This window comes from Salmo trutta, chromosome 1 (assembly GCF_901001165.1).
Source record: "Salmo trutta chromosome 1, fSalTru1.1, whole genome shotgun sequence".
Lineage (NCBI taxonomy): Eukaryota > Metazoa > Chordata > Actinopteri > Salmoniformes > Salmonidae > Salmo > Salmo trutta.
This window is the reverse complement of record NC_042957.1, coordinates 14,903,580-14,917,504: the sequence shown is the minus strand read 5'-3', so window position 1 is coordinate 14,917,504 and position 13,925 is coordinate 14,903,580. Positions and strand designations below refer to the sequence as shown.

Below are 13,925 nucleotides of genomic sequence, written 5' to 3'. Positions count from 1 at the left end.
ATACCCCTAGAGCATCGAGCCAGCGGGGTGGTGGCACTGGAATCCTCATCTCTCCCAAGTGGACATTCTCTCTTTCTCCCCTGACCCATCTGTCTATCTCCTCATTTGAATTCCATGCTGTCACAGTTACCAGCCCTTTCAAGCTTAACATCCTTATCATTTATCGCCCTCCAGGTTCCCTTGGAGAGTTCATCAGTGAGCTTGACGCCTTGATAAGTTCCTTTCCTGAGGATGGCTCACCTCTCACAGTTCTGGGTGACTTTAACCTGTTTGGGCTAGGGGGCAGTATTGAGAATTTTGGAAAAAATATGTGCCCATTTTTAACTGCCTCCTACACCAACTCAGAAGCTAGAATATGCATATTATTGTTCAGGTTTGGATAGAAAACACCCTAAAGTTTCAAAAACTGTTTGAATGGTGTCTGTGAGTATAACAGAACTCCTATGGCAGGCAAAAATCTGAGAAGGTTTCATGCAGGAAGTGGCCTGTCTGACAAGGAGTCGTTCTTCTTGCCTCTGTTTATTGAAGAGTAAGGATCTTAGCTGTAACGTGACAATTCCTAGGGCTCCAATAGGCTCTCAGAGCCCGGGAAAAACAGGAACGATGACGAGGTTGCCTCAGGCTGAAACAGATTATCGCCTGTTCCATTAGGTGACAATGCAATGAGGCGCGTGCGTGATTCGCCCCCGTGGAGAAATTTCATTCGGCTGTTTAGCTTATTGCAGATTCCCGGTCGGAATATTATCGCTTTTCTACGAGATAAATGGCATAAAAATTGATTTTAAACAGCGGTTGACATGCTTCGAAGTACGGTAATGGAGTATTTAGACATTTTTTGTCACGCCATGCGCCATGCTCGTGACCGTGATTTAGTATTCTGATAGTGTCTAGAACGCATGAACAAAACGTCGCTGATGGAACATAACGATGGATTATTTGGGACCAAACCTACATTTGTTATTGAAGTAGAAGTCTTGGGAGTGCATTCTGACGAAGAACAGGAAAGGTAATAACATTTTTCTTATAGGAAATGTGATTTTAGTGAAGGCTAATCTTGCCGGGTGTCTAAATAGCTAGCCCGTGATGGCTGGGCTATGTACTTAGAATATTGCAAAATGTGCTTAATCCGAAAAGCTATTTTAAAATCGGACATATCGAGTGCATAGAGGAGTAATGTATATATAATTCTTAAAATAATTGTTATGCTTTTTGTGAACGTTTATCGTGAGTAATTTAGCAAACTGTTAGTAAATTCCCCGGACGTTTGCGGGGGGTATGCTTTTTCTGAACGTCACATGCTAATGTAAAAAACTGGTTTTTGATATAAATATGAACTTGATTGAACAGACATGCATGTATTGTATAACATAATGTCCTAGGTGTGTCATCTGATGAAGATCATAAAAGGTTAGTGCTGCATTTAGCTGTGATTTGGGTTTTTGTGACATCATATGCTAGCTTGAAAAATGGGTGTCTGATTATTTCTGGCTGGGCACTCTCCTGACATAATCTAATGTTTTGCTTTCGTTGTAAAGCCTTTTTGAAATCGGACAGTGTGGTTAGATTAACGAGAGTCTTGTCTTTAAATAGCTGTAAAATAGTCATATGTTTGAGAAATTGAAGTAATAGTATTTCAAACGTTTCAAAAATCGCGCCACTGGATTTAAGTGGCTGTTACGCAGGTGGGACGAATTCGTCCCACCTGCGCCAGAGAGGTTAACCTCCCCACGTCTACCTTTGACTCATTCCTCTCTGCCTCCTTCTTTCCACTCCTCTCCTCTTTTGACCTCACCCTCTCACCTTCCCCCCCTACTCACAAGGCAGGCAATACGCTTGACCTCATCTTTACTAGATGCTGTTCTTCCACTAATCTCATTGCAACTCCCCTCCAAATCTCCGACCACTACCTTGTATCCTTTTCCCTCTCGCTCTCATCCAACACTTCTCACTCTGCCCCCACTCGGATGGTATTGCGCCGTCCCAACCTTCGCTCTCTCTCCCGCTACTCTCTCCTCTTCCATCCTATCATCTCTTCCCTCTGCTCCAACCTATCTCCTGATTCTGCCTCCTCAACCCTCCTCTCCTCCCTTTCTGCATCCTTTGATTTTCTCTGTCCCCTATCCTCCAGGCCGGCTCGGTCCTCCCCTCCTGCTCCGTGGCTTGACGACTCACTGCGAGCTCACAGAACAGGGCTCCGGGCAGCCGAGCGGAAATGCAGGAAAACTCGCCTCCCTGCGGACCTGGCATCCTTTCACTCCCTCCTCTCTACATTCTCCTCTTCTGTCTCTGCTGCTAAAGCCACTTTCTACCACTCTAAATTCCAAGCATCTGCCTCTAACCCTAGGAAGCTCGACGACGATATCCGATCCTCGTTTGCTAAGTCAAACGACACCGCTGGTCCTGCTCACACTGCCCTACCCTGTGCTTTGACCTCTTTCTCCCCTCTCTCTCCAGATGAAATCTTGCGTCTTGTGACGGCCGGCCGCCCAACAACCTGCCCACTTGACCCTATCCCCTCCTCTCTTCTCCAGACCATTTCCGGAGACCTTCTCCCCTACCTCACCTCGCTCATCAACTCATCCTTGACCGCTGGCTACGTCCCTTCCGTCTTCAAGAGAGCGAGAGTTGCACCCCTTCTGAAAAAACCTACACTCGATCCCTCCCATGTCAACAACTACAGACCAGTATCCCTTCTTTCTTTTCTCTCCAAAACTCTTGAATGTGCCGTCCTTGGCCAGCTCTCCTGCTATCTCTCTCAGAATGACCTTCTTGATCCTAATCAGTCAGGTTTCAAGACTGGGCATTCAACTGAGACTGCTCTTCTCTGTGTCACGGAGGCTCTCCGCACTGCTAAAGCTAACTTTCTCTCCTCTGCTTTCATCCTTCTAGACCTATCTGCTGCCTTTGATACTGTGAACCATCAGATCCTCCTCTCCACCCTCTCCGAGTTGGTCATCTCCGGCGCGGCCCACGCTTGGATTGCGTCCTACCTGACAGGTCGCTCCTACCAGGTGGCGTGGCGAGAATCTGTCTCCGCACCACGCGCTCTCACCACTGGTGTCCCCCAGGGCTCTGTTCTAGGCCCTCTCCTATTCTCGCTATACACCAAGTCACTTGGCCCTGTCATATCCTCACATGGTCTCTCCTATCATTGCTATGCAGACGACACACAATTAATCTTCTCCTTTCCCCCTTCTGATAACCAGGCGGCGAATCGCATCTCTGCATGTCTGGCAGACATATCAGTGTGGATGACGGATCACCACCTCAAGCTGAACCTCAGCAAGACGGAGCTGCTCTTCCTCCCGGGGAAGGACTGCCCGTTCCATGATCTCGCCATCACGGTTGACAACTCCCTTGTGTCCTCCTCCCAGAGTGCTAAGAACCTTGGCGTGATCCTGGACAACACCCTGTCGTTCTCCACTAACATCAAGGCGGTGACCCGATCCTGTAGGTTCATGCTCTACAACATTCGCAGAGTACGACCCTGCCTCACACAGGAAGCGACGCAGGTCCTAATCCAGGCACTTGTCATCTCCCGTCTGGATTACTGCAACTCGCTGTTGGCTGGGCTCCCTGCCTGTGCCATTAAACCCCTACAACTCATCCAGAACGCCGCAGCCCGTCTGGTGTTCAACCTTCCCAAGTTCTCTCACGTCACCCCGCTCCTCCGCTCTCTCCACTGGCTTCCAGTTGAAGCTCGCATCCGTTACAAGACCATAGTGCTTGCCTACGGAGCTGTGAGGGGAACGGCACCTCCATACCTTCAGGCTCTGATCAGGCCCTACACCCAAACAAGGGCACTGCGTTCATCCACCTCTGGCCTGCTGGCCCCCCTACCTCTGAGGAAGCACGGTTCCTGCTCAGCCCAGTCCAAACTGTTCGCTGCTCTGGCACCCCAATGGTGGAACAAGCTCCCTCACGACGCCAGGACAGCGGAGTCAATCACCACCTTCCGGAGACACCTGAAACCCCACCTCTTTAAGGAATACCTGGGATAGGATAAAGTAATCCTTCTAACCCCCCCCCTTAAAAGATTTAGATGCACTATTGTAAAGTGGTTGTTCCACTGGATATCATAAGGTGAATGCACCAATTTGTAAGTCGCTCTGGATAAGAGGGTGGGGTTATATCCTACCTGTTTGGTCCTGTCCGGGGGTTTCATCGGATGGGGCCACAGTGTCTCCTGACCCCTCCTGTCTCAGCCTCCAGTATTTATGCTGCAGTAGTTTATGTGTCGGGGGCTAGGGTCAGTCTGTCACATCTGGAGTATTTCTCTTGTCTTTTCCGGTGTCCTGTGTGAATTTAAATATGCTCTCTCTAATTCTCTCTTTCTCCTTCTTTCTTTCTCTCTCTCGGAGGACCTGAGCCTCAGGACCATGCCTCAGGACTACCTGGATTGATGACTCCTTGCTGTCCCCAGTTCACCTGGCCGTGCTGCTGCTCCAGTTCCAACTGTTCTGCCTGCAGCTATGGAACCCTGACCTGTTCACCGGAAGTGCTACCTGTCCCAGACCTGCTGTCCCAGACCTGCTGGAACCCTGACCTATTCACCGGACGTGCTACCTGTCCCAGACCTGCTGTTTTCAACTCTCTAGAGACAGCAGGAGCGGTAGAGATACTCTCAAAGATCGGCTATGAAAAAGCCAACTGACACTTACTCTGGTGTTGCTGACTTGTTACACCCTCGACAACTACTATGATTATTATTATTTGACAATGCTGGTCATTTACGAACATTTGAACATCTAGGCCATGTGCTGTTATAATCTCCACCCGGCACAGCCAGAAGAGGACTGGCCACCCCTCATAGCCTGGTTCCTCTCTAGGTTTCTTCCTAGGTTTTGGCCTTTCTAGGGAGTTTTTCCTAGCCACTGTGCTTCTACACCTGCATTGCTTGCTGTTTGGGGTTTTAGGCTGGGTTTCTGTACAGCACTTTGAGATATCAGCTGATGTAAGAAGGGCTATATAAATAAATTTGATTTGGAGGACCCATTTGCGACCAAGCTTTAACTTCCTGACTGATGTCTTGAGATGTTGCTTCAATATATCCACATAATTGTATTTCCTCATGATGCCATGTATTTTGTGAATTGCACCAGTCCCTCCTGCAGCAAAGCACCCCCACACCATGATGTTGTCACCCCTGTGCTTCACGGTTGGGATGGTGTTCTTCGGCTTGCAAGCATCCCCCTTTTTCCTCCAAACATAAAGGTCATTATGGCCAAACAGTTCTATTTTTGTTTCATCAGACCAGAGGACATTTCTCCAAAAAGTCTTTGTCCCCATGTGCAGTTGTAAACCGTAGTCTGGCTTTTTTATGACGGTTTTGGAGCAGTGGCTTCTTCCATGCTGAGCGGCCTTTCAGGTTATGTTTATATAGGACTCGTTTTACTGTGGATATAGATACTGTTGTACCTGTTTCCTCCAGCATCTTCACAAGGTCCTTTGCTGTTGTTCTGGGATTGAATTGCACTTTTAACACCAAAGTACGTTCAGGAGACAGAACGCGTCTCCTTCCTGAGCGGTATGACGGCTGCGTGGTCCCATGGTGTTTATACTTGCATACTATTGTACAGATGAACGTGGTACCTTCAGGTGTTTGTAAATTTCTCCCAGGGATAAACCAGACTTGTGGAGGTCTACAATTTGTTTTCTGAGGTCTTGGCTGATTTCTTTTGATTTTCCCATGATGTCAAGCAAAGAGGCACTGAGTTTGAAGGTAGGACTTGAAATACATCCACAGGTACCCTTCCAATTGACTCAAATTATGTCAATTAGCCTATCAGAAGCTTCTAAAGCCATGACATCATTTTCTGGAATTTTCCTAGCTGTTATTAAAAGGCACAGTCAACTTAGTGTATCTAAACTTCTGACCCACTGGAATTGTGATACAATGAATTATAAGTGAAATACTCTGTCTGTAAACAATTGTTGGAAAAATGTCTTGTGTCATGCACAAAGTAGATGTCCTAACTGACAAACTATAGATTGTTAACAAGACATTTGTGTAGTGGTTGAAAAACAAGTTTTAATGTCTCCAAACTAAGTGTATGTAAACTTCCGACTTCAACTGTAAATGAGATAATTACAACCAGGAATACGACATTCCCGAAGTGGATCCTTTGTTCGGACCTCCACCCTGGACATGGGATCTAATCCCAGAGGCCGACCCAGAACAACGCGGTCACAGCAGGAGAGGCAGATGGAGCGGCCTACTGGTCAGACTTAGAAGGCGAGCACACCATCCACCGCTTCCGAGCATATTACTCGCCAATGTCCAATCTCTAGACAACAAGGTGGATGAAATTAGGGCACAAGTTGCCTTCCAGAGAGACATCAGAGATTGTAACATAACAACAAGCCACCCGGATTCTTCACGCATCGCGCTGACAGAAACAAACATCTCTCTGGTAAGAAGAAGGGCGGGGGTGTATGCCTTATGATTAACGACTCATGGTGTAATCATAACAACAAATACAAGAACTCAAGTCCTTTTTTTCACCTGACCTAGAATTCCTTACAATCAAATGCTGACCGCATTATCTACCAAGAGAATTCTCTTTGATTAAAGTCACAGCCGTGTGTATCCCCCCCAAGCAGATACCTCGACGGCCCTGAAAAAACTCCTCTGGACTCTATGTAAACTGGAAACCATATATCCTGAGGCTGCAATTATTGTAGCTGGGGATTTTAACAAAGCTAATCTGAGACCAAGGCTTCCTAAATTCTATCACCATATCGAATGCGTGACACGAGCTGGTAGAATTCTGGACCATTTCTACTCTAACTTCCGTGATGCGTACAAAGCCCTCCCCCACCCTCCCTTCGGCAAATCTGACCATGACTCCATTTTGTTGCTCCCAGCCTATCGACAGAAACTAAAACAGGAAACGCCCGTGCTCAGGTCTACGCTGGTCTAACCAATCGGATTCCACGCTTCAAGATTGCTTCAATCACGTGGACTGGGATATGTTCCGGGTAGCCTCAGACAACAACATTGACATAAACGCTGACTCCGTGAGCGAGTTTATTAGCAAGTGCATCGATGATGTTGTACCCACTGTGACTATTAAAATCTTCCCTAACCAGAAATCGTGGATTGATGGCAGCATTCGCGCAAAACTGAAAGCTCAAACCACCGCTTTTAACTTCTTACATCTACACGTTCCGCTAGCGGAACGTCTGCTCCAATATCCAATGATGGGCGGGGCGCGAAATTCAAACTCCTCTAAATCCGAAAACTTACACTTTTCAAACATATGACTATGTTACAGCTATTTAAAGACAAGACTCTCCTTTATCTAACCAAACTGTCCGATTTCAAAAAGGCTTTACAGCGAAAGCAAAACATTAGATTATGTCAGCAGAGTACCCAGCCAGGAATAATCACACAGCCATTTTTCAAGCTAGCATATCATGTCACATAAACCCAAACCATATCTAAATGCAGCACTAACCTTTGATGATCTTCATCAGATGACACACCTAGGACATTGTGTTATACAATACATGCATGTCTGTTCAATCAAGTTCATATTTATATCAAAAACCAGCTTTTTACATTAGCATGTGACGTTCAGAACTAGCATTCCCACCGAACACTTCCGGTGATTTTACTAAATTACTCACGATAAACGTTCACAAAAAGCATAACAATTATTTTAAGAATTATAGATACAGAACTCCTCTATGCACTCGATATGTCCGATTTTAAAATAGCTTTTCGGATGAAGCACATTTTGCAATAATGTAAGTACATAGCCCGGCGTTACAGGGCTAGCTATTTAGACACCCACCCAGTGTAGCCTTCACCAAAATCACATTTCCTATAAGAAAAATGTTCTTACCTTGCTTGTTCTTCATCAGAATACACTGCCAGGACTTCTACTTCAATAACAAATGTAGGTTTGGTCCCAAATAATCCATCGTTATATCCAAACAGCGACGTTTTGTTCGTGCGTTCTAGACACTATCCCAACGCTAAATCTCGGCCACGAGCATGACGCAAAATATGACAAAAAATTTCGAAATATTCCATTACCGTACTTCGAAGCATGTCAACCGCTGTTTAAAACCAATATTTATGCAATTTATCTCGTAGAGAAGCGATAATATTCCGACCGGGAATCTGCCTGTCTGTAAACTGAGGAAAAAAACCAAAAGCCGGGGGCGGGGCGTGTCACGCGCCTAAGGCTTAGTCCATTGACTGACCACTCAGCTTTTGCTCTCGTGTGCTTCAGCCAGGGCTTTGAATGACATCATTCCTGTTTTTCCCGGGCTGTGAGACTCCATTGTTGACGTGACAAGTGTCACGTAAGAGCAGAGATCCTTTGTAAACGATAGAGAGAATCAAGAAGGGCAAGAAATGTTCAGACAGGGTACTTCCTGAACAGAAGCATCTCAGGTTTTTGCCTGCCATAGGAGTTCTGTTATACTCACAGACACCATTCAAACAGTTTCAGAAACTTTGGAGTGTTTTCTCTCCAAAGCTAATAATTATATGCATATTCCAGTTTCTGGGCAGGACTAATAATCAGATTAAATCGGGTACGTTTTTTATCCAGCCGTGAAAATACTGCCCCCTAGATGTAACAGGTTAATCATGGCAAGGTGACTGGAAATATGACCAAATACAAACAGTGTAGCTATTCCCTCTGCAATCAAACAAGCATAGCATCAGTATAGAGACAAAGTAGAGTCACAATTCAACGACTCAAACACGAGACGTATGTGGCAGGGTCTACAGTCAATCACGGATTACAAAAAGAAAACCAGCCCTGTTGCAGACATCGATGTCTTGCTCCCAGACAAATTAAACAACTTCTTTGCTCACTTTGAGGACAACACAGTGCCACTAACACGGCCCGCTACCAAAACCTGCGGGCTCTCCTTCACTGCAGCCAACGTGAGTAAAACATTTAAACGTGTTAACCCTCGCAAGGCTGCCGGCCAAGATGGCATCCCTAGCTGCGTCCTCAGAGCATGCACAGACCAACTGGCTGGTGTGTTTACGGACATATTCAATAAATCCCTATCCCAGTCTGCTGTGCCCACATGCTTCAAGATGGCCACCATTGTTCCTGTTCGCAAGAAAGCTAAGGTAACTGAACTAAATGACTATCGCCCTGTAGCACTCACTTCTGTCATCAGGAAGTGCTTTGAGAGACTAGTCAAGGATCATATCACCTCCACCCTACCTGATAAGCTAGACCCCCTCCAATTTGCTTACTGCCCCAATAGGTCTACAGACGATGCAATTGCTATCACACTGCACACTGCCCTATCCCATCTGGACAAGCGGAATACCTATGTAAGAATGCTGTTCATTGACTACAGCTCAGCATTTAACACCATAGTACCCTCCAAACTCGTCATTAAGCTTGAGACCCTGGGTCTTGACCTCGCCCTGTGCAACTGGGTCCTGGACTTTGACGGGCCGCCCTCAGGTGGTTGAGGGTAGGAAACAACATCTCCATCCCGCTGATCCTCAACACTGGGACCCCACAAGGGTGCATTCTCAGCTCTCTCCTGTATTCCCTATTCACCCATGGCTGCGTGGCCATGCACGCCTCCAACTCAATCATCAAGTTTGCAGACGACACTACAGTAGTGGGCTTGATTACCAACCATGACAAGACGGCCTACAGGGAGGAGGTGAGGGCCCTTGGAGTGTGGTGTCAGGAAAATAACCTCTCACTCAACGTCAACAAAACAAAGGAAATGATCATGGACTCGGGAAACAGCAGAGGGAGCATCCCCCCATCCACATCGACGGGACAGTAGTGGAGAAGGTGGAAAGTTTTAAGTTCTCCAGCGTTCACATTACGGACAAACTGAAATGGTCCACCCTCACAGACAGCGTGGTGAAGAAGGCGCAACAGTGCCTCTTCAACCTCAGGAGGCTGAAGAAATTTGGCTTGTCACCAAAAACCCTCACAAACTTCCACAGATGCACAATTGAAAGCATCCTGTTGGCTGTATCACCACCTGGTACGGCAATTGCACTGCCAACAACCGTAAGGCTCTCCAGAGGGTAGTGAGGTCTGCACAACGCATCACATGGGGCAAACTACCTGCCCTCCAGGACACCTACAGCACCCGATGTCACAGGAAGGCCAAAAAGAACATCAAGAACAACAACCACCTGAGTGACTGCATGTTCACCCCGCTATCATCCAGAAGGCGAGGTCAGTACAGGTACATCAAAGCTGGGACCGAGAGTCTGAAAAACAGCTTCTATCTCAAGGCCATCAGACTGTTAAACAGCTATCACTAACATAGAGTGGCTGCTGCCAACATACAGACTCAAATCTCTGGCCACTTTAATACATTTAATAAATAGATTTAATAAAGGTATCACTAGTCACTTTAAATAATGCCACTTTAATAATGTCTACATATCCTACATTATTCATATCATATGTATCTACTGTATTCTATACCATTTACTGCATCTTGCCTATGCCGCACAGCTATCGCTCATCCATATATTTATATGTACATATTCTTATTCCTCCCTTTACATTTGTTAGACTCTTGTTAGATATTACGGCACTGTCGGAACTAGAAGCACAAGCATTTCGCTACATTCGCATTAACGTCTGCTAACCATGTGTATGTGACCAATAAAAATTGATTTTATTTAAAGTCACCTTGTCTGAGAGATTTACACGGTTATCAAAAAATCATGCCAGGGTAAGCCTACACGAAACACAGCCCTTATTTGAAGTGTATCTAAAATCCCCTATGGGAGAAATTAATGGTGGAAAAAGGATTGGAACAATTTCCGTGTTTGACCACTAGGTTTAATGGGTATTATGACTCGTACTGTGGTACTCTATTGAATGTTGATTTTCCCAAAAGGCCAGTCTCTTTGGCAATGACAAGAAGTGGCAAGGAGTGGAACATTAGCTAAAGAGACTGGTACTCAGACTATGTACTTCCTGCATAGTAGTTAAAAACAAACAAGGTGACCACTTCATTGGTGAATAATGGTGACATCACCGTTCAGAATAGATCCACATCCACTGACTCTGTGTTGCCTGTCGAGTTCTCTACTGCAATCTCTGAATAATTAGACAAGTAGTTATTCCTATAAATATGTTTGGGGCTGTTATGTTACCAGTCTTAGACTGATCCTGAGTGGTTGTCTTAACAGGATTCAGAGTTGTCCCATCAGAACCATCTGAAAAGTATTCATTCAAGTGTCTTGACTTTGGTAGACACAATTTTTATAACCCAGTCTGAAGAATGAGGGACCAGCACTGACCCAACATTTGGGAAACACTACTTTACAGGAACAGTAGTCATTTATGTATCCAGATGGCACATGGAAGATGTACTATTTCAGAGATTTTTTTTACCTGAGGCGTTTAAGGTGACGTCACCACCATCTTCAGTGCCCTTGTCTTTAATATCTAGATCAGTAGGAGAAGAACATCCTCTTTAAAATAACTCTTCATAATCAGACACATGCAGTATGTTTGTTCAATCATCACTGATATCAGGAGAAAGGATCAGGTTTGACATTCACTTTAATGTCATTAAAGTTTAGCATTGGCATGGGATGTCAGAGTTACACAGACAAGCAGATATTCACATGGGATGTCAGAGTTACACAGACAAGCAGATATTCACATGGGATGTCAGAGTTACACAGACAAGCAGATATTCACATGGGATGTCAGAGTTACACAGACAAGCAGATATTCACATGGGAAGAGAGAAGTGTGAAGTGCACCACAGCAAATGTAAAAATCAAAACATAAGTAAGCATATGCTTTGTGTTGACCAAGGTAATACATCTGACTTTAGCCCCATGATGTACCACTCATACTATCTACAATACAACTGAGAAGGGAAATAGTATTCAATACAATACCAGCAGAAGATGTGGAAGTGGTTGACAAGGCTGGTCTTGTAGTAGAGGCTGTACTTCCTGGATAGTAGGTGAAAACAAACCGAGTGACCACTTTTCATTGGTGAATAATGGTGACATCACAGATGAGAATGGATCCACATTCAGTGACTCACTCTGTTGCCTGTAGAGTTTTCTCTACTGCAATCTGCTAAATATTTCTCCAATCTCTAGAGCACTAGACAAGCAGTATAAATATATTTGGGGCTGTTTTTACATGACCAGTCTTATACTGCTGCGTAGTACTGGTGGTTGTCTTGACAGGCATTACACTAGTTACATCAGAACTGTCTGAAAAACATCAAATCAATTGTCTTTCTGGACCCAGTCTCAAACCCTGACACAGCATGGGAAAACACAGTACCCAGTTCCATGTATCCAGAGGACAGATAAAACATTTACTACATCTGCACACATCATACAGATGGGAGTATTTTACCTGGGACAGTGGAGATGACGTCATCATTATCAGTGGTCTTTTCTTCAATATCTAATTCAGTAGGAAAACATCCTCTGTTAGTTTATTTAAATAACCCATCATCATCATCACCATCATCATCATCAGACACAGCAGTAGGTTTCAAATCAAATGAATCATCAATCACTAATATCACTAATATCAGGAGAATCAATCAGGTTGGATATTCAACTTTAATATCATCACAGATCTTGTGAACTTATTCAGATTGTAGGAGCATAACAAGAACACATACCTGAGAATGCGGAGGTGAAGTCAATGGAGATCTTCACGTTTCCCTTTTCAGTCAGCGTGCACGTCCACTTCCTGTTGTTGTCCTCCTTCTGGAGTGTCACAGTCAGAGGGATGTCACAGGAAGTATCCAGTGTGACCTGGGCATTAGTACCTGTTTTAGGCACCCAGCTGAGACTAACTCCTGAGATGCACGTTCCATGTCCCATATAGGTGAGCAGAGAACATCGTAATGTCATATTTACATTAGACTTCAGATCTGTCACTGGTGTGGTAGAGGAGACTGAGAAAGAGAAAAAGGTATACAGTACTTGTTGGATGTTTTCACATTACATATGATTATTAACACTACACTTGTACACAGTGACATTTAAACTGATTTAAACAGTAATACTCACTGGTTAGAACAGACAGATGAACAGGGGCATCACCTCCATGTTGTGGTCCAGTCTCTGTAAGGTACTGTTGACAGGTGTATTGTCCAGCATCCTCAGCTCTGACATCACTAACATGTAGAGAACAGTCAGACCCTAAACTCAGTCTGTCTGATCTCTCTGTCTGGTCAACTTTGATCTTCCCAAATGCGACCTCTTCAATAGTAACAGTAGATCCAACACTGTTATAGATCCATGTAGTTGAGGAACAGTTTGGATAAACCACATTGTTACAAGGCAGACTGACATCATCTCCCACTCTGGAGAACATAGAGAGAGTTTCTCCACTGACACCTGGAAGGAGTATGACATCAGATCATTATTAACTGGTAATAGAGATGACATTATATTTCATAGGTATTCTTATTGATATTCTTCAGTGTGAATAATAGTGTAATATACTGTCTATTATACAATAGTGAAGAGTAAACAGATACACAACAGAAATGTCATCTTAATATTAGTAAAATGTAAACTGAACTAGTTTGGCCGTGTGAAATACATGTGTTCTATGATCTCTAATGACATATTCTTACTCTCTCTCTCCTCTGTCTTACCTGTTAGCAGGTACAAAACGGTCACAAGCAATCCCAAAAATGAATGATGGATGTCAGCCATGATCCCCCTATCTCTCTCTCCTCTGTTTCTGTGTCTTTCCTCTGTCAGATCGTCTCAGCACTATGAGTTTCTCACCATACAGCAGCATCTCTATTCACCACTATAGCATCACTTCCTCAAAGTGGTCATAGTTTTATCTAGTTTCTGACACCTTGGTGAGAATCCTCCAGTTCACCAGCAGTTAAAGACCTTCTTCACATGTATGAGAGTCTGTATTAGTGATGCAGGGATTTGGCATTAATGT

The 13,925-nt window shown here is 44.7% G+C and overlaps 1 protein-coding gene across 1 annotated transcript in view; it reads right to left on the bottom strand.

Annotated features, from left to right (window-relative positions):
- The window catches only part of LOC115168922 (uncharacterized), a 33,648-nt gene extending 19,966 nt beyond the window's left edge, over positions 1-13,682 (bottom strand). Inside the window, exons 1-6 of the mRNA XM_029724481.1 lie at positions 13,621-13,682; positions 13,028-13,357; positions 12,634-12,912; positions 12,360-12,410; positions 11,885-11,941; positions 11,367-11,420 (exon numbers count right to left, since the gene is read on the bottom strand). Of these exons, the coding sequence (XP_029580341.1) occupies positions 11,367-11,420; positions 11,885-11,941; positions 12,360-12,410; positions 12,634-12,912; positions 13,028-13,357; positions 13,621-13,681 (832 nt within the window). The 5' untranslated portion in view covers position 13,682. The remainder of the gene's footprint in view (positions 1-11,366; positions 11,421-11,884; positions 11,942-12,359; positions 12,411-12,633; positions 12,913-13,027; positions 13,358-13,620) is intronic.
- Between the last annotated feature and the right edge of the window lie 243 nt (positions 13,683-13,925).